We start from the raw sequence: 20,816 nt of genomic DNA on the forward strand, positions 1-20,816 counted from the left end.
AATTTTAAATTAGCATTTGAGAAATCTTTCACGCAAGAGGATCGTACAAACATACCGCCGTTTGAGTCTCGTACAGATTCCTCTATGGAGGACATAGTGATAGACGTCCCTGGGGTTGTGAAGCAGCTGAATGGGTTGAAAACAAATAAATCGCCAGGTCCTGATGGGATTCCAATTTGGTTTTACAGAGAGTACTCTACTGCATTGGCTCCATACTTAGCTTGCATTTATCTTGAATCTCTTGCCCAATGTAAAGTCCTGAGCAACTGGAGAAAAGCGCAGGTGACACCTGTATATAAGAAGGGTAGAAGGATGGATCCTTAAAATTACAGACCAATATTCTTAACATCAGTTTGTTGCAGGATTCTCAAACATATTCTCAGTGTGAATATAATGAATTCCCTTGAGACAGAGAAGTTGCTGTCCATGCATCAGCACAGCTTTAGAAAGCACCGCTTCTGCGAAACACAACTCGCCCTTTTTTCACATGATATCTTGCAAACCATGGATGAAGGGTATCAGACGGATGCCACAGTCCTTGACTTCCAGAAAGTGTTTGACTCGGCGCCCCACTACAGCCTCCTATCTAAGGTAAGAGCATATGGGATTGGTTCCCAAATATGTGAGTGGCTTGAAGACTTCTTAAGTAATAGAACCCAGTATGTTGTCCTTGATGGTGAGTGTTCATTGGAGGTGAGGGTATCATCTGGAGTGCCCCAAGGAAGTGTGGTAGGTCCATTGTTGTTTTCTATCTACATAAATGACCTTTTGGATAAGGTGGATAGCAATGTGCGGCTGTTTGCTGATGATGCTGTGGTGTACGGGAAGGTGTCCTCGTTGAGTGACTGTAGGAGGATACAAGATGACTTGGACAGGATTTGTAATTGGTGTAAAGAATGGCAGCTAACTCTAAATTAATGCAGATGAATAGGAAAAAGAATCCTGTAATGTTTGAATACTCCATTAGTAGTGTAGCGCTTGACACAGTCATCTCGATTAAATATTTGAACGTAACATTGCAGAGTGATATGAAGTGGGACAAGCATGTAATGGCAGTTGTGGGGAAGGTGGATAGTCGTCTTTGGTTCATTGGTAGAATTTTGTGAAGATGTGGTTATCTGTAAAGGAGACCGCTTATAAAACAATAATACAACCTATTCTTGAGTACTGCTTGAGCGTTTGGGATCCCTATCAGATTGGATTGAGGGAGGACATAGAAACAGTTCAGAGGCGGGCTGCTAGATTTGTTACCGGTAGGTTTGATCACCATGCGAGTGTTACGGAAATGCTTCAGGAACTCGGGAGTCTCTGGAGGAAAGGAGGCATTCTTTTCACGAATCGCTACTGAGGAAATTTAGAGAACCAGCATTTGAGGCTGACTGCAGTACAATTTTACTGCTGCCAACTTATATTTCGCGGAAAGAACACAAAGATAAGATAAGAGAGATTAGGGCTTGTACAGAGGTATATAGGCAGTCATTTTTCCCTTGTTCTGTTTGGGAGTGGGACAGGGAGAGGAGCTAGTTGTGGCACGAGATACCCTCTGCCACGCACCATATGGTGGATTGCAGAGTATGTATGTAGATGTAGATGTAGAAACTGTTGGGTGGAAGGTTTGGGGACACTAGGTCACCATAGGTTGAGGCCAGAGTGGAGAATGTGTTCTAAGGATAACTCCCATCTGCACTGTTCAGAAAGGCTGGTGGTGGAGGGGAGGATCCAGATGGCCTGGGATGTGAAGCTGCCATTGAAATCAAGCGTGTTATGTTTAGCTGCATGCTGTGCAACTGTATGTTCCACTTTGCTCTTGGTCACGGTTGGGCACTGACCATTCATCGTGGGTATAGCTGGTTCATAGTCATACCAATATAAAATGCTGATGAATGGTTACAGCAGAGCTGATAAATGACATGGATGCTTTCACATGTGGCCTAGTCTCTGTTATGCTAGGATAAGCATGTGACAGGACTGGAGTAGGAAATGGTGGGTGGGTGGACTGGGCAGGTGTTGCACCTATTTCTTCCACAAGGACATGATACTCCTGCCAAGGGCTTGTGATTGGGAGTGGAAAAGGGATGGCCTAGAATGCTCTAAAGGTTGGGAGGGGTGGGGGAGGGGCTGATGGAAGACCACTTTAGGACAGGTGCAAGTGGGAAGAGTCTTGGGCGGGATGTCCCTCACTTCAGCTCAAGCTGATAGGTAATCAAAGCCTTGAAAAGGGATGTCGTACAGTTGTTCTACTTTAGCATGGTACTGGGTGACAAGAGCAGCTCTCCTTTGTAGCCTGTTCTCAGGGATAATATGAAAATTTGAGGTGTGTGGGGATGTGCCATCGAAAATCTACTTGCTTGCTAGGTCTGGGGGTAATGCCTTTTTGTGAAGGTTTTTGAGAGACCATCAGCATACTGGGCAAGCCCTCAGAGAGGAGGATGTCTACGTCCATTAAGGTGGAAGGCTGGGTTGAGAAGGATCAAGTGAAGTGGATGGGAGAGAAGGTGTTGAGTTTGTGAAGGAACAAGGATAAGGTGTGGTGACCCTGATTCAACATCATGAAGGTATCATCGATAAATCTGAACCGCATCAACGGTTTGCAAGAGCAAAGTGGACCACCCATTTGCACACTGTACAACTGAGCATAACGTGATAGATTTCAATGGCAGCTTCACAATCTGGGCCATATGGATCCACCCCTCCACCATGAGCTTTTCTGAACTGCACAGATGGAAGACATTCTTACAACACATTCTCTGCTCCCAAAGTCATCTTTGTCTCAACCTATAATAACCCACTGTCCCCGAACCTTCCACCCAACAGCTTCCACCCCTCTTTCCTACCAACATCACCCAACTCATGTCCCCTCACCCCCATTGTGTGCCAATTTACCCACAAATCATTTACCCTTCTCTACTCCTCTCCTTTCTGCTCCCCCCAGTTTTTATTATTTTTTTATTTTTTTCTCCCCTTCCCTTCTGTCCCTCCCCACAGTCTCACAACACTTCAAGTGGTAGCCTTGTCTGCCACCCCTAGTCCCTGAATGTTCCACCAGGCAGCACTATTTCCTCGTCACCTCCCCCCCCCCCCCTCCCCCACACATTGTACAGTGCTATCCCCTAAAGACTGTTGCTCCCATTCCATTCAGCATGTTTCATGTTTCAGTTTCAGTCTGTCCTGAGCAGCCAGGGATAGTGGTCACATGTGTGTGAGGTGTGCTTGCTTGAGTGAATGTGTGTGGGTTTTTCTTTTCTGGTGCAGGCTTTGGCTGAAAGCTGTATGTGTACCAGTCTTTTCATTTTGCCTCTCTGCTACTCAATGGGTCATCTTTACAGTGAGTAGCAATCTACTCTTTCCATAACTGTTGATATTTCAGCCTGGACTTTCCATTGTTTGATTATATCGAGTTATAATAGACACCACAAAATGTCATACAAATGCCAACAAGACATCAAAATTGTTGTCCATCTGTAAGTTGTAATTATGGTCTCATGCAGTTTTCCATGCTGATCTAACCTGTAGTAGCCTCTTTGTCACTGAATGACTACTGCTACCAAAATTCATTTGAAATTGCTTACTATAGTCCCTTGCCTCCCTTTACAATTTTTACCCCCCACACTACCTTCCATTACCAAACTGACAATCCCTTCATGCTTCCAGGGTCATCCTATCAACTGTCCCTTCTTTTGTTCAAGTTGTCCCATAAATTTCTTTTTTCCCCATTTTGATTTAGTACCTGCTCATTAGTTACTTGGTCTACCGTACTCTCCTGATCTTCAACATTTTGCTGTGGCACAACATTTCAAAAGCTCCTATTCTTTTATTGTTAGAACTGCTTATTGTGCACATTCCACTTCCATACAATGCTGCACTCCAGATCAATGCCTTCAGAAGATACTTCCTAACATTTAAATTTGTATGATATGTAAACACGTTCCTCTTTTCCAGAAAAAATTCACACTGTAGCCAGTCTGCATTTTATACCCTTTCTACTTGGGCCATCATCAGTTATTTTGCTTCCACATTCTTAGCTGATCCTGATAGAATTATAATGTCATCAGAAAACCTTGAGGTTTTAATTTCTTCTCTCATACTCCAAATTTCTCCTTGGTTTCTTTTATTGTCTACTCAGTACACACATTGAATAACACCAGGTATAGGCATATGTTCACAGTTCACCTCCATACAATGCTACACTCCAGATTAATGCTTTCAGAAAAGACTTCTGAAACACTTAAATTTATATTTGCCAATAGAGCACTTGATATTTATACAGCTACCTCTCTTTTCTCCAAAGGTCTCTTTAGTTTTTATGTTGGTGGAATCCATCTTTCTCCTATTAATACATCCTCCTATGTCCTTGCATTGCTCATCTACCCTTGTACAATTTCTGAGCCTCATTTCCTTCTTGACTACTGCTTCTTTTTCATGTCCTTCAAACTCATAACTGCAGTCTGCCTTTTGTATAAATTGTAAATAACCTTTGCATGCTGTATTTTATCACTGCTACCTTCAGAATTTTCTAAGAGTAGGCTATATTCCAGCCAACGTTATAAAAAGCTCTCTGTAATGTTACAAAAGCTATAAATGTGGGTTTACCTTTTTTCAGTCTATCTTATAAGATAAGTCATGGTGTCAGTATTGCCTTTGCATATTCCCAAAGTTCTCTGGAACCCAAACTGACCTCCCCTAAGATAGGCTTTTATCTTTTTTTTTTCTGTTCTTCTGTACTTAATTCAAGCCAATATTTTGCAACAGAGAATTATTAAACTGATAGTTGAGTAATATTCACACCTGTCGGCACTTGCCTTATTGAGAATGAAGTTGTTATACCCTCCTTTAAGTCTGTCTCATATATGTTGAAAGCCAGATGGAACTGATTTGTTACAACTGGCACTCCCAAGGATATCAATACTTATGACAGAAAGTCATCTGCTCCAGGGTCCGCGTTTTGACCTAAGTGCTTCAGTCCTCTCTCAAATTCTTCTTACAGCATCATATCACCCAACTCATCTTTATCTAATTCCTCTTCCATTTTTTTAAATATTGCATCCAGGTAATTTTCTTTGCATAGCCCATCAGTATATTCCTTCACCTTACACTTTTCTCAGTACTGGCTTTCCATCAGAGCACCAGATATTTATACAGCTGCATCTTTTTTCTCCAAATGTTTCTTTAATTTTCTTGTTGGTGAATCCATTTTTCTCCTAGTTATACATGCTTCTGCATCCTTACATTTCTTGTCTGTCCTTCTGCACTTCCCATCAGTTTCTTTTTTAGATGTCTGTGTTCCCGTTTCCCTGCTTCATTTCCTGCATTTGTATAGTTTCTCCTTCCATCAATATCTTATGCATTATCCAAGGATTTCTATTGAATATTATCTTTTTGCCTATTTGACCTTCACCTTCTGCTGCCTTCACTATTTTATCTCTCAAAGCTACCTATTTATCTTCTATTGTGTTCCTAATACCTGTTTAAGCCAATCAAAGCTGAATATCCCCTTTAAAACTTTCAACAATCTCTGATTCTTACAACTTATCTAGACCCATGTGGCTAAAGTCTTCAGTTTTAATCTGCAGTCAATAACTAATCAGTTAGGCTATAGTTCACATTTGTTCCTAGTCATCTTTTGCAGCTTAACATCTGGTTTCAAAATCTTTGTCTTACCATTATGTAATCTGTTTGAAACCTTCCTGCATCTCCAGACCTGTTCCACCTACACAAGTTTCTTTCATGATTTTTAAACCAAGTATTAATGATGACTACATTATGCTTTGTGTGAAATTTTATCAGGCTAATTCTCTCTTTTCTTTCCACCAGCACATATTGTCTTACTGTTTTTCCTTCTCGTCAAATCTTAGTTCCCTCATCACAATTAAATTTTAATGTCCCTTAACTGTCCGAATAATTTCTTTTATCTCATCAAACATTCTCTCAGTCTCCTCACCATGTGCAGAGCTATTAGACATATAAACTTGTAGTACAGTGGTAGATGTAAGGCTTGCATCTGTCTTGCTGCTTACTATGCTGTCATAGTAGCTCACCTGCATTCCTATTTTTTTATTCATTATTGGACTTCTCCTGCATTACCACTATTTTGTATTGATTACCCTATAATGATGTGACCAGAAATCCTATTCATACTGTCACTGAATTTCACTAATTTCCCTCATATCTAAACTCAATCTATCCATTTCCCTCTTTAAATTCTTTTACCTGCTTACCTGATTAAAGTATCCAACATTCCATTTTCTGACCTGTAGAATACAGGCTTTATTTTTCCTAATAAAGACAGCCTCCTGAGTAGTCCCTACCTAGAAATCTGAATGGGAGACTCGAAAATATCTTACCCAAGAAGACACCAACATCATTCAACCATACAGTAGAGCTGCATACCATCAGGAAAAATAACAGCTGTCTTTTCCTCTTGCATTTGGCTGTTTGCAGTAGTAGCATATTAGTGCCATATTGGCTGATCTTATAAGGTCATATCAACCCTCCAGACTATAGGCTAAGCAATTATTGAAAAGGCAGTCACCCCAAAACACATCTTTGTCTGAGCTCTCCACAGATACCCCCTTCGATGTGGTATGGCTGTTTGTATGGTACAGGCACACAAGCCAACCGAGGTTGGTTGGGTCCTTTCATCATACATAATAAACTAAAATTTTAATCAATGGTATTTGCAGGGTGTTTTACAGAGTTAACTGATCTTAGCATGAATACTATGCTTGTTTTGATAGATGATACGTAGATATGGTCATTGCACAGCTGTGGGTAGAGTAATGCCACACTCAGTTTCTGCCTATTCTTGTCCAAGAGAGTTGGAGCTCCATCTCTAATGAAGTTCATGGGAATTAAATTCTTACGTCCAGTGTTATAGTTTTCCATTATGGCTCTGTTATCGGACAATGTCCAACATGGTACCATTATTGTGCCTTGTGTCCAGTCCATTGTTGGAATGTGTTAGCTGCATGGCAGCACTTAGTATGTACATCTGACAACTCAAAGCATGTTGAATTCACATGTTTCTAGTAGGATAATGGCTGGTAGAAAACGTGTAAGTGATGATATTGGCTGGTGGCTACTCAAAGACACTGAGAATGAAGCTGAATTTAGTGATGAAAGTGATTCTAGTGAATGAGTATCTACCAGTGAGAAAAATGTGCAACCTGTAGTAAATATCGGGAAAGTTTATCGTGATGGTGACAATGATCTCATAAATTTTCCTTTTGTTACGCAGCAATGTCTCACCATTCCTCGTGGTGTTTGATCAAAATACAAACTAGAATATTTCCAACTCTTCTTCAGTCTTATTAGTGAAATTGTGAATGCTACAAATATTTATGCTAAAGAAAAGAAACAGGAAATCACTCCACATACAAAACATTCAATTTGGCACTCATGGAGAGATGTTTCATTATAAGAGTTAAAGGCTTTTCTTGGTTTAGTATTGATTGTGGCCTTGAATTTGAAGGTGAAATTAGTTGACTGTGTTATAGAAGACTGGCTAGAATGAACACCATCATCTCCCTCAAAAAATTATTATGTTTTTTCTCACATACCGTATTATGGAAAGACAACAGATTTACTTTTTGCAACCTGAGTGGTGATTCACTTGGCACAGCAATTGCTAGCTTGTGTGTGTGGTTCAGGCTATCACTTCTTTACTGACAGGTTGTACACAAGTCCTCAACTTACTCAGAAATGGCACAAAATGAAATTTCCTCTAACAATTGCAGTTATACCTTATAGGAAGGATTTCCCATGTGATTTGAAGAAGACAAAACTTATTGAATGTGAGTTATGTGCCTATAAAAGTAATATGAAAATTATGTATCTTTCATTACATGACAAGAGTTTAGTGATAATGCTGGTTAGAGTTGGGTAGAAACTTTTGCCCTCAAACCCAATTGATCACTGATTGCAGGAAGAAAGAGCTTGTGCAGTTCCCGCTGTTTCTTTGGAATACACTAAGTTTGTGGATGGAGTAGACAGGTAGAATCAGTACTGCAGTTGCTGTGGCTTTTATTATACAAATATACAAGTGGCAGAAAAAATTATTCTCCTGGATGACTGAAGTTGCTATAGTGATCAGGTAGACTTTTTACTCAGCAGACAAATATGTATGTGGAGAACAAGTGCAGACTCATCTTTCCTAGAGAAGGAGTCTAATCAGATAGCTAATCAGTGAGTGAGAAATACCGATTCAAAGAAGAGAGGAAGACTATCATTGTCTGACTCTGAGGAGAGACTAAGTGGGAAGATGCATTTTATACTGCAAAATTGGGGAAAGGATCAGTGAAAGATCCCATGGTTTGAAGCAAATGCAAGGCAAAAGGGAGAAGAAAAGAAACAATTTTCTACAGCAAAACATGCAAGATGAAGTACAGACTTCAACTAGGAGAATGTTTTAAGAAGTACCACACAGAAAAAAATTATAAACAACCATAAAAATAAAGTTGTAATCCCTTTAATCCTCATCTGCATAAAATAAATAAGTGTTGGGGAGAATGAAGTGAGTATGGAAATTGGATTGTAAAGAGTTAAGTAGTTGTTACAATAGGGAAGGAAAATGTGATTTCCTTGTATTAATCCTCTGTTGCAGCATATTTGACATCCCACAAAAAATGCATGATTGTATATAAAAATGAAATGCCAAACTTCATACAGTCTTATGCTTTCTGGACCAACCTGTATGCCTCAAATTGATGTTGTACATGTTTCTAGCTAATATAACTTTACTCTCTGCTAAGTGCAAAGTTCATGTTAGTTTCTATTCTTTCTTTTAAATTATCTGAAAAATTTTAGTGCACATTCGTACAAAGTAGTTAACTAGCTGGCTAGCTTCTGTATCATATGAACAAGAAGGAAGTGAAAGATATGGATGGTAATCAGCAGAACAGACAGAGAAAATAAAATGCAGGGAACTATGATCAGCTACAACTTTTTCTTCTTTCTTCATCAACATGCAATATCTACATATACATATATACTCTGTAAATCACTTTCAGGTGCATGGCAGAGGGTAAGCCCTATTGTACAAGTATTAGGGTGTCTTCCTGTTCTACTCTCATAAGGATCATGGGAAGAATAACTGTTTGAATGCCTCTGTGCATGCAGTTATTATTCCTATACTCACAATCCGTATGTGAGCAATACATAGTACGGTATAGTATATACCTAGAGTAATCATTTAAAGATGGTTCTTGAAAAATTCTTAAAAGATTACACAAAGCTATGACCATTTATGGTGCTCTTCTCTATTTATATTCAATATCCCCTGTTAGTCCTATCTGGTATAGGCCCCATACACTTGTGCAATATTCTACAACTGGTCACACGAGTGTTTTTGTAAGCAATCACCTTAGTAGACTGATTGCACTTCCAGCACTCTACCTGTAAACCAAAGTCTACCACCTACTTTACACACAACTGAACCTATGTGATCATTCCATTTCATACCACTGCAAAGTGATACAACCAGATATTTGTATGAGTTGACCAATTCCAGCAGTGACTCATCGATATTATAGCCATAGGATACTAGAATTTTTCATTTTGTGAAGTGCAAAATTTTACATTTCTGAACATTTAAAGCTAGTTGCCCATTCCTGCACCACTTTAAAATCTTATCAAGATCTGACTAAATATTTATGCAGCTTCTTTCAGATAGTACTTCATTATAAATAACTGCATCATCTGCAAAAAGCCTGATTGTACTATTGATATTGTCTGCAAGGTCATTAATATAAAACATGAACAGCAAAGGTCCTAACACACTTCCATGGGGCACATAAGAAGTTACTTATACATGTGACAATGTCTCGTCATTCTAGATAACATGCTGCATCCTCCCTACCATAAAGTCCTCAGTCCAGTCACAAATTTCACCTGATACCCCATGTGATTGTACTTTTGACAATAACTGTAGGTGTGGTAGTGAGTCAAATGCTTTTTGAAAATCAAGAAATACATCATCTACATTATTTCCTTGATCCAAAACATTCAGTATGCCATGTGACAAAAGTGCGAGTTGGGTTTCATTAGATTAATGTTTTCGAAATCCATGCTGGTTGGCATTCTGTAGAAGATACCTCATTATGTTTGAGCTCAGCATATGTTATAAGATTCTACACCAAATCTATGTCAAGGATATTGGATGGTAGTTTTGTGGATCACTTCTGCTACCCTTCATTTAGATGGGTGTGGCCTGTGCCTTTTTCCAAGAACTGGGCCTGGTTTTCTGTTCAAGGGATCTACAATAGATTATAGTTAGAAGAGGGGCAAACTCAGCAGCAGATTCAATATAGAATCTGACAGGGATTCCATCGAGCCCTGGGACATTTTTAACAATTTCAGCTGTTTCTCAACACCAGTAATACTAAAACTTATTTCATTCATCTTTTCGGTGGTATGAGGATTAAATTGGGACGATTCTCCTGGATTTTCCTTTGTAAAGGAACATTTGAAAACAAAGTTAAGCATTTCAGCTCTTACTTTGCTACCCTCTTTTTTAGTTCCTGTCTCTTTCACTGGGGACTGTACACAGCTTTGGTGCCGCTAACAACCTTTACATATGACCAGAATTTCTTTTTGTTCCGTGAACGATCACAAAAGTATTTGGTTTCCTTTCAGGATTACTGTAGACTGTTCTCTTTTGATGCTTGTGTTTCTGTCAGTTTATCTGTGATCATAAACATAATTGTTTCTTATGACTTCAAACAATTCCCTTCCAATACACAGTAAGACTAAATAAGTCCAACAGTTTTGCATTACATGCAGATTGTTCAGTGATCAACATACTACACAATTTCTAATAAAATTGTCATCACAAAAGTTATATGATGCATAAACGGTAATTGTAAAACTAATTATATAATTTTTAACAAACTATGGTATTAAGCTTTGAAAAGATAACTATTTTATTTTTATTTTGGAAACTGAGTGCTACATATTCTACCAGTATGGAATATACTTGTATTATTTATAGTGGTGTAATTAAAGCTTACTTAAAAAGTAATTTGGGTTCACGGGCATTGAAAATCTGAAATTTTGTTTTATTACTACATAACATTTATATTTACATAGTAATAGAGAAATTATGCATATCTAACATATAGCTGTAAAATGCAAACCATTTCTTTTAGTCTATTCTGTTTAAACAACAAATATTGCATCAAAACATGTACACAAATTTTGTTCATTTTCAGTCCATGTAAATGATGACAGGAATGTGATTCCAGATAAAGCTCTTAAGCAAGTTGTTTCTGACTTATCAAAACAGGGGATGATTTTTGATGGCGTTTTTAAGGCTACAGCAAATGGCTCTGATGTTGAATCTTTGATAGATTCTAGTAAGTATACTTAACAAATTCCAAAATTTATTTTTCATGTTATTTATGAAATTGGAACCTATAACTTTATTGTTATTAATTCAATGACTTACTAACAAATAGGAGTATGTTATTCTCTGTATCTTTTATTTATTATTTATAGTTTTCTATCTAACTGAAGGAAAGCAGTATTTAAGTAGCTCTGTTTTCGTTTCTCTTCAAAGACAAGAAAATAGTTGGATTTAAAGAGCAGCTAGATGTTGATGTTAAGTATACTGTTTTATTTCTGACTGCCTTTTTTTCTTTTCACATCATCTAATCTAGATATGGAACAAATACAGGATGTTTCGAAAAGAACTTTACAACCTTAAAAATTTGTATCAATTTATTGGAATAAGATATAGAGCTCAGTATAGTGTTATTTTGTAGGGAAACGCATCAAGTTATTTTTAAAACCTTAAACTAAAGATGTCGTATGTGGCTTCCATTGGTTATCCTGAAAAATCCCATTGGAAGTCAATTTCTTCCCAGACTCACTGTAGCATTGCAGATGTAACTTGCTCAGTGGCAGCGTAAATTCTTGCTCTAAGTTTAGGTAGAGAGCTGGCACAGGAGGTACAAACATGATATCCTTGATCAAGCCCCATAAAAAATAAGGTGGTGTCAAGACTGGGGAATGTGGGGGCCATGCTACTGGCACACCACGGCCAATCCATTGACCTGGAAAGCGGTCCCTGAGAGAATCTTGGATGTCAGCCATGTAGTGGGGTGGTGCACCATCTTACATGAAGTAAACATTTCATTCTTGGTCATGCTAACCAATCTGTGGTATCAAAAATTGTTGTAACATATCCAGACAAACTGAGAAAGTTTCTCGTTGACAACTCTTTCTATTCTGTAGAAGAATTTCTGCTATTTAATTTGTGATGTGAATGTATAATGATTTGTTTCACATCATTACAATCTATTGTGCAAAATGATCCATGGAACATGTTACTAACTAACTAAATAAATAACTTTATGTTTGTTCTTTCCATGCAATGGATAAACTTTTTTAAAAATAAAAAGCTAAAATTAAATGTTTCCTTTCAGTTTATGTGTCTGGCAGTCCTCTGATTGTAATATGTATTTTTCCAGCTTGCATACAGAAAATTTATCTTTGTTGTACTCCTTTTACCTCTAAAACAAAAATGTATAAACTCTTAGTACATCACTATCATTGTTTCATGCACTACATAATCATTCTTTGAATTACTTTAAGGAATGGAAACTTTCCAATTTGAGAAAATTGCAATTATTTATTTATTTGCCATTAAGGAAAAATATTAATTTATTTGTCCATCTATAGACAATAAGAAATGTATTGGTGTTGTCAACATATATATGTACACATTAGACACATATGTATATTACATAATGTCTACAAGAACAAATACATAAATAGATATGGAGATAAAAAGGATAATTTATTCCTTGTAATTTCAGTACTTGAGATAATGCAACAATCCTTTATGTTGTATTGGGTACTAATCCAAGTAGATTTTTACCCACATAAGACAGGATACAATATGTAAAATGTTTGCATTTCAGGCTATATTTGTAAAATGTTGGTGTTTAGATCTCTCTAAGTATGAATATTTACACTTCTACAATGTGACATTAATTTACTCAAAACTCTATCAAGTGACTGCAGAAAAGTATCAATATTTCGAAAGGAGGATCTATGCATACCTATAACAAAGAAAGGAGCAGTGCAAAATATGAATGTGAGAACTGTGATTCTGAAATCTTTGTGAACACAAAATTTTTTCACACACAGCACTTTTCCTGTGGTGGTTCATTACACTCAAGTAAATGGCAGCACCACCACCTTTAATGTTTGTTCTTCAGTAAGATGTAGTTAGGTTACAGCTGTCTCATTTGAAATAGTGAATGTAATATATTGATTTCTGGTGTTCTGTAACATCTACAACATGTGGCACCGATCTTTTTCTAAATGATTCAAAAGTATCTATTTTGTTTCCTGTGCCTTGTACATCACAATGCAAAACGTATATATTATGCTTGCGTGAATTTAAGCCTGTGTTAGGCATATGTGATTCACATACACTGGCATTATCTAGTGTACATTGTCAGTCTGAAAAGTTCTCCCCTGATAGTGAAAATGACTATTTATGTTTTCAAAGGAGTTTTATTTTTCAATATAATCTGTTCAAATGTGAATACTTTTCATTCAGCGGTGTTCCAGTGCATGGCAATGTGATTTGCGATAGTGTTCTGTTGTACTTGTATATTTCTCTTTGATTTGAATTTGGTATTACATTTTAGCATGACACAAATAATTTGATATGTGACCTTTTATGATGTCTGCTGATGTTGATTTGATCATAATTTGTTGTAACATGATCTATTGAACTACTGTGTGTCTTAATCATTGTAGTGGGTACTACTCCAAGTAGATCTTTAGCCCCATAAGATAGGATACTTTCTGTAGTGTTCATCCAGAACACTTTCTTGACTTCCTTCACATGGATCATGTTGGATGTTTTCAAGATCACATTTAAACTTGGCCTCTGTATGTCCATCTTTCCAGAGATGGTTGTGGGACTTCAGCTGTTCAAATCAAATGTTCAGCAGGTGACATTTGAAGTGATCACTGTATCAAAAATCTACAGATACAGTCTCTGAATGCTGGCACCTATTTTGACCAGAACCGTAGTTGGTATCTTCCTACACATTGGCCAGGGGGCTAAAGATCACTTATCACCAAAACTGGTAGCCCATTAAAATCACAATGTGTAAATTAGATGGCTGAAAGGTGTTTGATTTGACATTCTGTAAACTTGGCTGCCCATTTTTTCATGGTGGAAACTGAAGGTGAACAGCCACCATATGTATTTATAAGACATAACTGAATTGTGGTCAGTGTTAAGCCTTCTTTTGCAAAGAATTAAATCAGTGCACGACACTCAGTTTTTCTATTTTTGTCTCCACTACTGCTTCAGACAACTGCCTACAGTCAGCAGCTGACTGGAATGATTTGCAATTTGAGATGGTGTCAACGCAATTTGAGATGGTTTCAACTAATATTTGTATGAACATAAGGTGTAAAATATCATGTGTGTAGTGCTGTGATCTCTGGGTGAGGCTAAGAACTTTTCAGACAGCCCTTGTAGCACTGGTGGAGGATTTTATTGCCCTATCAAAACTTCACAATTGTTTTGCAGATCTATTGCTTCAGAGGCATGGCATTTAATGACTGTTTTTGCAAGACTTTGTAATTTTTGTCCTTGAGAGAATGGCCTCTTTTTTTTTTCTAGTGGGTGAAATATAGTCAGAATCACAATGTTTCAACATTCGCTATTACGATGAATTTGTTGCTTAAGTACATTAATGCAAAAACCAGTAGTACATAGTAATTGTGTTTGTACAGTAAAGAATCACTTCACTTAAGTTGTTTCTGGTTGAATCTTGTGGAAAATGTACATGTTTTACGTTGGCTTTGTTTTGTCTAGGGGCTTGCTTTGCTCTTAGATACAAATTGTAACATGTGTATAGAAACAAAATATGCTAATAATTACAAGCTTTGGCATTTCCTACAGTGAACATGGATAAAAAACAATCAAATAAAAAATTAGATTTATTCCACATTACAAGTTACAAATTTGATAGAATTGAAATGCATTATTTTGAAATGAGGAATAAATAATTCAAATGAATATATGTCACCAGTTACTACCTAACAAAATTTCATTGCCAGCCTTATCATTGCAGTTTCCCAAGTAGAAAATCTAAAAGCTTGTTGTGCCCCCCTTTGAAATTTGCAGACAAAATGTTGTCATAATTTGCAGACAAAATGTTGTCATCACTTCGTATTCCTTGTACTTCTGTTTAATATACTTCTTTACCTACAGTCACTCCTGCGTTTTCTTTTTCTGTTACCTTTTCATCACAATAAATTCAACACAAGCTCCCAAGCAAAGAAGGGGATTCATAGTAGACTGCTTGCACAATGAGGTTTGTTCTTTTGACAAATTTTTGTGCATACCCTTTTATTCCCTTGCATCTGTGATTGAGCATGATGAAAGAGGCATGGTGTGGATGTACTTAAGCACACAGCAGAATGGGGCATGTGACTCTCTGCCTGGATACACCAAGAGCTGTGATACACACAAGTCAAAAGATGATAATACAATACATCAATTATCAAAGCTACAGTTACAAAACTTTTGAAAGTAGATTTTATGTTCTGTTCTTATGTCACTTCTTCAGATTTAAATGTGAAATAAATAACATTTTTGATAGTGATCATTGACATAGTTCAAATTTAAATATGAGACTTAAATGAACAAAAGTTTGATTTACTTTTTAATTAAGCGGATTTTAATGTTTGCACATTGACAACATAGTTTGTTTGGCTTTAACTTTGATGACAAAACAATGAATTACTATATTTCCACAAAAATGTCTTCTGTATCATGGAGTCGTGTACTTCATATATTGTGAGGTCCACTACTTGAAATATCTATACTGCTATATGTAACAAAATGAGCTCTATTGGTCAGTTCCATTACAACTGTTAACTTACTGTTTACTGTTTCTTGAGTATATGTTATTAGTGAGTCCAACCCTAATCTGTTGAGATGTAGACCATGGTTGTGTGTAATCTACGTCCTTTTCAGCTAATGTCAACAAATGTTAATTTTTAAACTTGTGCATACGTTTTGGATTTCTTGATTTGCACTTTGCATCCCTTTACTTACATATAGCCAACCTGGTATGTCATGACAGCGTGAAATGGAGATGATGATCACATTTGAGCTTCTCAGCTCATTCAGTGTCATTTTGATTGAAATGACTAGGTCTTCTACTTTGTCTCGCCCTATGTCATTTGTTGCCACCAAGAACCTGAAAAAAATCTTTGTTTGCTAATGCTGTTATCTCACCATGGTTCATAAAGTCACTGCCCGAAATTTCATGGCTGGTTTAACTGTGCTAGTTATTTTGTGACTGCTTGTAGAGTAAAATTCAGTAGCTAAGGTTTGCCCTTGACTATCTGCATCTAGACATATTGTACTTATTCTTGCTAGTTAGTAGTTACTGATTTGAGGCCTTCCAGTACTTTTGGTGCTGCATGGCAGCACTTTTTGCTTTGTCAGTTTTGTTTATAGTAACTCGTAATGCATATGAGAAATTCTTAATTTTGGCTGAAACCTTCCTCTCTGTAATAATTACATTAAGGCCTTTGAATATGTCTGCTTGTGTCTGTATATGTGTGGATGGATATGTGTGTGTGTGCGAGTGTATACTCGTCATTTTTTCCCCCTAAGGTAAGTCTTTCCACTCCTGGGATTGGAATGACTCCTTACCCTCTCCCTTAAAACCCACATCCTTTCGTCTTTCCCTCTCCTTCCCTCTTTCCTGACGAAGCAACCGTTGGTTGCAAAAGCTAGAATTTTGTGTATATGTTTGTGTTTGTTTGTGTGTCTATCGACGTGCCAGCGCTTTCGTTTGGTAAGTCACATCATCTTTGTTTTTTAATATATATATATATATATATATAAAGAAAAATGATGAGACTTACCAAACAAAAGCGCTGGCAGGTCGATAGACACACAAACAAACACAAACATACACACAAAATTCTAGCTTTCGCAACCAGCGGTTGCCTCGTCAGGAAAGAGGGAAGGAGAGGGAAAGACAAAAGGATTTGGGTCTTAAGGGAGGGGGTAAGGAGTCATTCCAATCCCGGGAGCGGAAAGACTTACCTTAGGGGGAAAAAAGGACATGTATACACACACACACACACATATCCATCCGCATATACACAGACACAAGCAGACATATATATATAAAAAACAAAGATGATGTGACTTACCAAACGAAAGCGCTGGCACGTCGATAGACACACAAAATTGTAGCTTTCGCAACCAACGGTTGCTTCGTCAGGAAAGAGGGAAGGAGAGGGAAAGACGAAAGGATGTGGGTGTTAAGGGAGAGGGTAAGGAGTCATTCCAATCCCGGGAGTGGAAAGACTTACCTTAGGGGGAAAAAAGGACGGGTATACACTCACACACACACACACACACACACATATCCATCCACACATATACAGACACAAACAGACATATTCAAAGAGTTTCAGAGGAGGAACCCGTATTGGTTAGATCAACAACAATGCATCCATGAAATAAGTATAACACAAATAGGCTGTGTGTTAAAACAATGACAGTATCTGTTCAATATGTACCATACTATTCTGCAAAAACTGTAAAGTGTGTGGCTCAGTTTTTACTGCTCATAGATATCGAACAGTAAAGTATTTATTGTAGCAGTATGCTGATGTTTGCCTGTAACCTATTAATGAAGCTTATCAAAATTTGCCAGTAAGTAACTGGCCATATAACTGCTTTTTCACCCAGTATAACAACACAGTACATCGACACTAACGACCATCAACAAAGAAATAAAACAGGCGAACATCACAACCTGAGTAAAACTGAGGCACATGCCACATCTAACACAAGAAGCAACAGAAGCAGGTGAGACTGGAGGCAGCTGGATGCTGTTATATCGGGGAGTTGGCTGCTGATACAACAAGAACTGCTGCTAAAATGTCGGGAAATTACCACACAGCTGGGCTAGCCAAGGGACCAGAGTTTTAAGATGATTGATGCAGCAGAAAGCCAGAGCTGTTTCAGCAGTGATGGCAGCCTGATAACTTCACACAACCAAGCCATGGTTTTGTTGTGGCTTACATGATAGAAACTGATGCTGTAACAAAACAATGATGGATCAAGTCCATTTAAATACTCATCATTTTTCTCAAAGGTATTTCGTTCTGTTAGCCACACCTATGATCATTTATGAGTGTCCATATATGACAACCAGACAGCACCACTGGACTCTGCTGCTGCTGTTTGCAGCTCTGCAACTTGTGCCAAGTCTGATACTGACAGACCACATTGGGTCCTGCTTCAGCTTCCGTCAACCTCCTATCCTTGAGATCTACAGTTAAAGCGCAGGACATTGCAGCCAGTCAGCCAGCATCACCCATCTGGGCATACTCCTTGCTGCCTGCTTTTAGAAGTGTGAGAAGATACTGCTGCTGCTGTGAGCCACCTCATTTATGATGTATGTCTGTTGTGATTCTGTCCACCTCCTCTTACCCCATCCTGTATAGCTAGGCAGTCTTTAGTCCACTTCGCATGCCCCTACGTGGTGCTGGATTCAGTGTCCTTGCAGAATCACTGCCGTTATCACCCACCAGCTGCATGGTGCTTCCAGCTGTCAAACCGCCCACTGATAGCCAAGTCTCTTTGCAAACAGAACAGGTTTTTTTTATGACAGCATATTGGTGGATAACAGACATTCAATCACCTCTCCACTTCTGCCTCATCCAGAGTGGTGGACTACTTACCATCTGACCTCTATCAACTTTCACCACCAACAGTAGAGGCCTGCTATCCCCCCCCCCCCTTCCCCCCTCCCCCTAATGGTCTCTATAAGTGGCATGAGAAATCATCACTGATGTCTGCAGCAGGATCCAAGGCCAGGTCTCCAGCTACAGTCTGCAGTTCATCAGTGTAATTTTGGACAATGAGGCTTTTATTTTTGTGGTCTTGGTGATTTGTTTAGTACGCAGCCATGGTGGATAGGAGTGATGGGCATAGGAACATGAAGTTATAATTTGTGAAACTTGTGGCACCAGTGGATTTACCAAAGTTCAGAGTAAATTGTATGTAAGTACAATTCATGGTTGGTGAGACACCAATATTGTAATTTAGTGGGTCATGAATTACCTAGTATGCAGGCTGTGGCAGCTATGTATAGGTCTTTCTGACATTACGGGCATGAGACACATCAGTACTAAGTCTCGATGAGTTATGATACATCTTAAGGATTAATGTCATTGTTTTTGTACTTATGCTTGAGTGGTTTTGGTAGCTGCCCTTGCTTCATTAATGTTTGGTGTAAATTAGATAATTTGTATTGTTGATAGATAGAGGTTGCATATGTGATAGAAACATGAGCAATGACAATACAATAATCAGTCAAATCTTTGATAAAGCAGGTGGTTGAACTGAGTGAAGAATGCCATATTACAGTGGCAGGTGGACACTTAAACAACTGCTAATGCATGTAGGCAGTGTGAGTAAGTTGGGATGGCAGAGCAAAAGCTTCATTCAGTGCATTTGTTCCTTCTGTGCATCCCATGGCAGCTAGTCTAGTGGCTCCTTTCTCAGCTGGAGCAACAGAGGATTTGTCAGCATTTACCGACAATCTGGATGATGCTTCTTGTCCAATAATTAGTTGGATGAAGTACATTTGCACATGACAGAGTTATGATTGATGGGTGAGGCAAAGCCATTTGTAATGTTTTATGAGGGGTTGAGTAAGGCATGCACATTTGAATAACTATAGGCATTGCTGCAAGCAGAATAGTGCCAGATTCTTCAGGGAACAACTTAACAGAAATTAAACAAGTTGGTGAAAACATTCTTAAATAGAATAAGAAAAATTAGTACACAGGCATATGAGTTAATGCAGAATGAGGAAACAAATACAATTATGCTGCAACAGGCAGAGCAAAGAGCACAGAGCACTACACATGTGTCTGAGGGCACTTTGTAATCTACCCTCTCACAATTTGTTGATGTCACTACTATTGTCGATGGTAAAGTCTCTTTTTTCAAAAATATGAGAGGAGTAAGATTTACAATGAACACTTACTTCTTTTCTTGTAGTTGGCTCCAGTTCTTCATGTCTAGGGGCTGATTCTTGAAGCTGCAATTTTTGACATTTTAGGTTCTCATGGTCCCAAATTATGTACTTAATTTTGAAGAATGCCTATGCAAATTTTTGTTTTCATTTTAAATTTTCACATTAATGAAGCTGAAATTACATTGTTCTTCCAAAATACAAAAACATGTCCAGTCACATCAGAGGCATACCTACTACTGCTTCCTCACTCTGTGGTAATAACAATATCCCAAAGAGTTTACAAATTTTCTTGACAAATGAAATTCTATTAATTTATTCATGAATCCAGAAATAAACATAATAAACAGTATCAGATTGTGTAATTATAATAGAAATTTTAAGCGTACCAAATATTTAGTAATTTCGAATGTTTCTAAAAAAATAATTTTAACTGTACATACAGAGCGAGTACATATCGATTGTAACAATGAAAATAAAGTAATTTCTTGTTATAGATTTTAGCTTGAAATATAACAACTCATGTACAAAATCATATGAAATTTTTTAGAAAAACAACTGAGATAATATCAACCTGTTCAAAATTCGAAAATATTCCTGGTATCAACTACTTCTGTTGAGAAAAGTAATGCTAAAGGAGGATGTCCCTTCACAATATCCCTCTCACAAAATTTGGAAACAATGTGTTTACAATATTTTGTGACTTACTACAAGGTTTGCCAAATGGTGTACAAAATGATGCCAAAAGGTAGAATATAGATGTATAGA

The 20,816-nt window shown here is 37.7% G+C and overlaps 1 protein-coding gene across 1 annotated transcript in view; it reads left to right on the forward strand.

Moving 5' to 3' along the window:
• LOC126183845 (ionotropic receptor 25a) overlaps nucleotides 1–20,816 on the forward strand; it is a 442,093-nt gene that overhangs the window by 69,574 nt on the left and 351,703 nt on the right. The window contains exon 3 of the mRNA XM_049926116.1: nucleotides 11,205–11,348. Coding sequence (XP_049782073.1) covers nucleotides 11,205–11,348 — 144 coding nt within the window. The remainder of the gene's footprint in view (nucleotides 1–11,204; nucleotides 11,349–20,816) is intronic.

This window comes from Schistocerca cancellata, chromosome 1, assembly GCF_023864275.1.
Source record: "Schistocerca cancellata isolate TAMUIC-IGC-003103 chromosome 1, iqSchCanc2.1, whole genome shotgun sequence".
Classification (NCBI taxonomy): domain Eukaryota; kingdom Metazoa; phylum Arthropoda; class Insecta; order Orthoptera; family Acrididae; genus Schistocerca; species Schistocerca cancellata.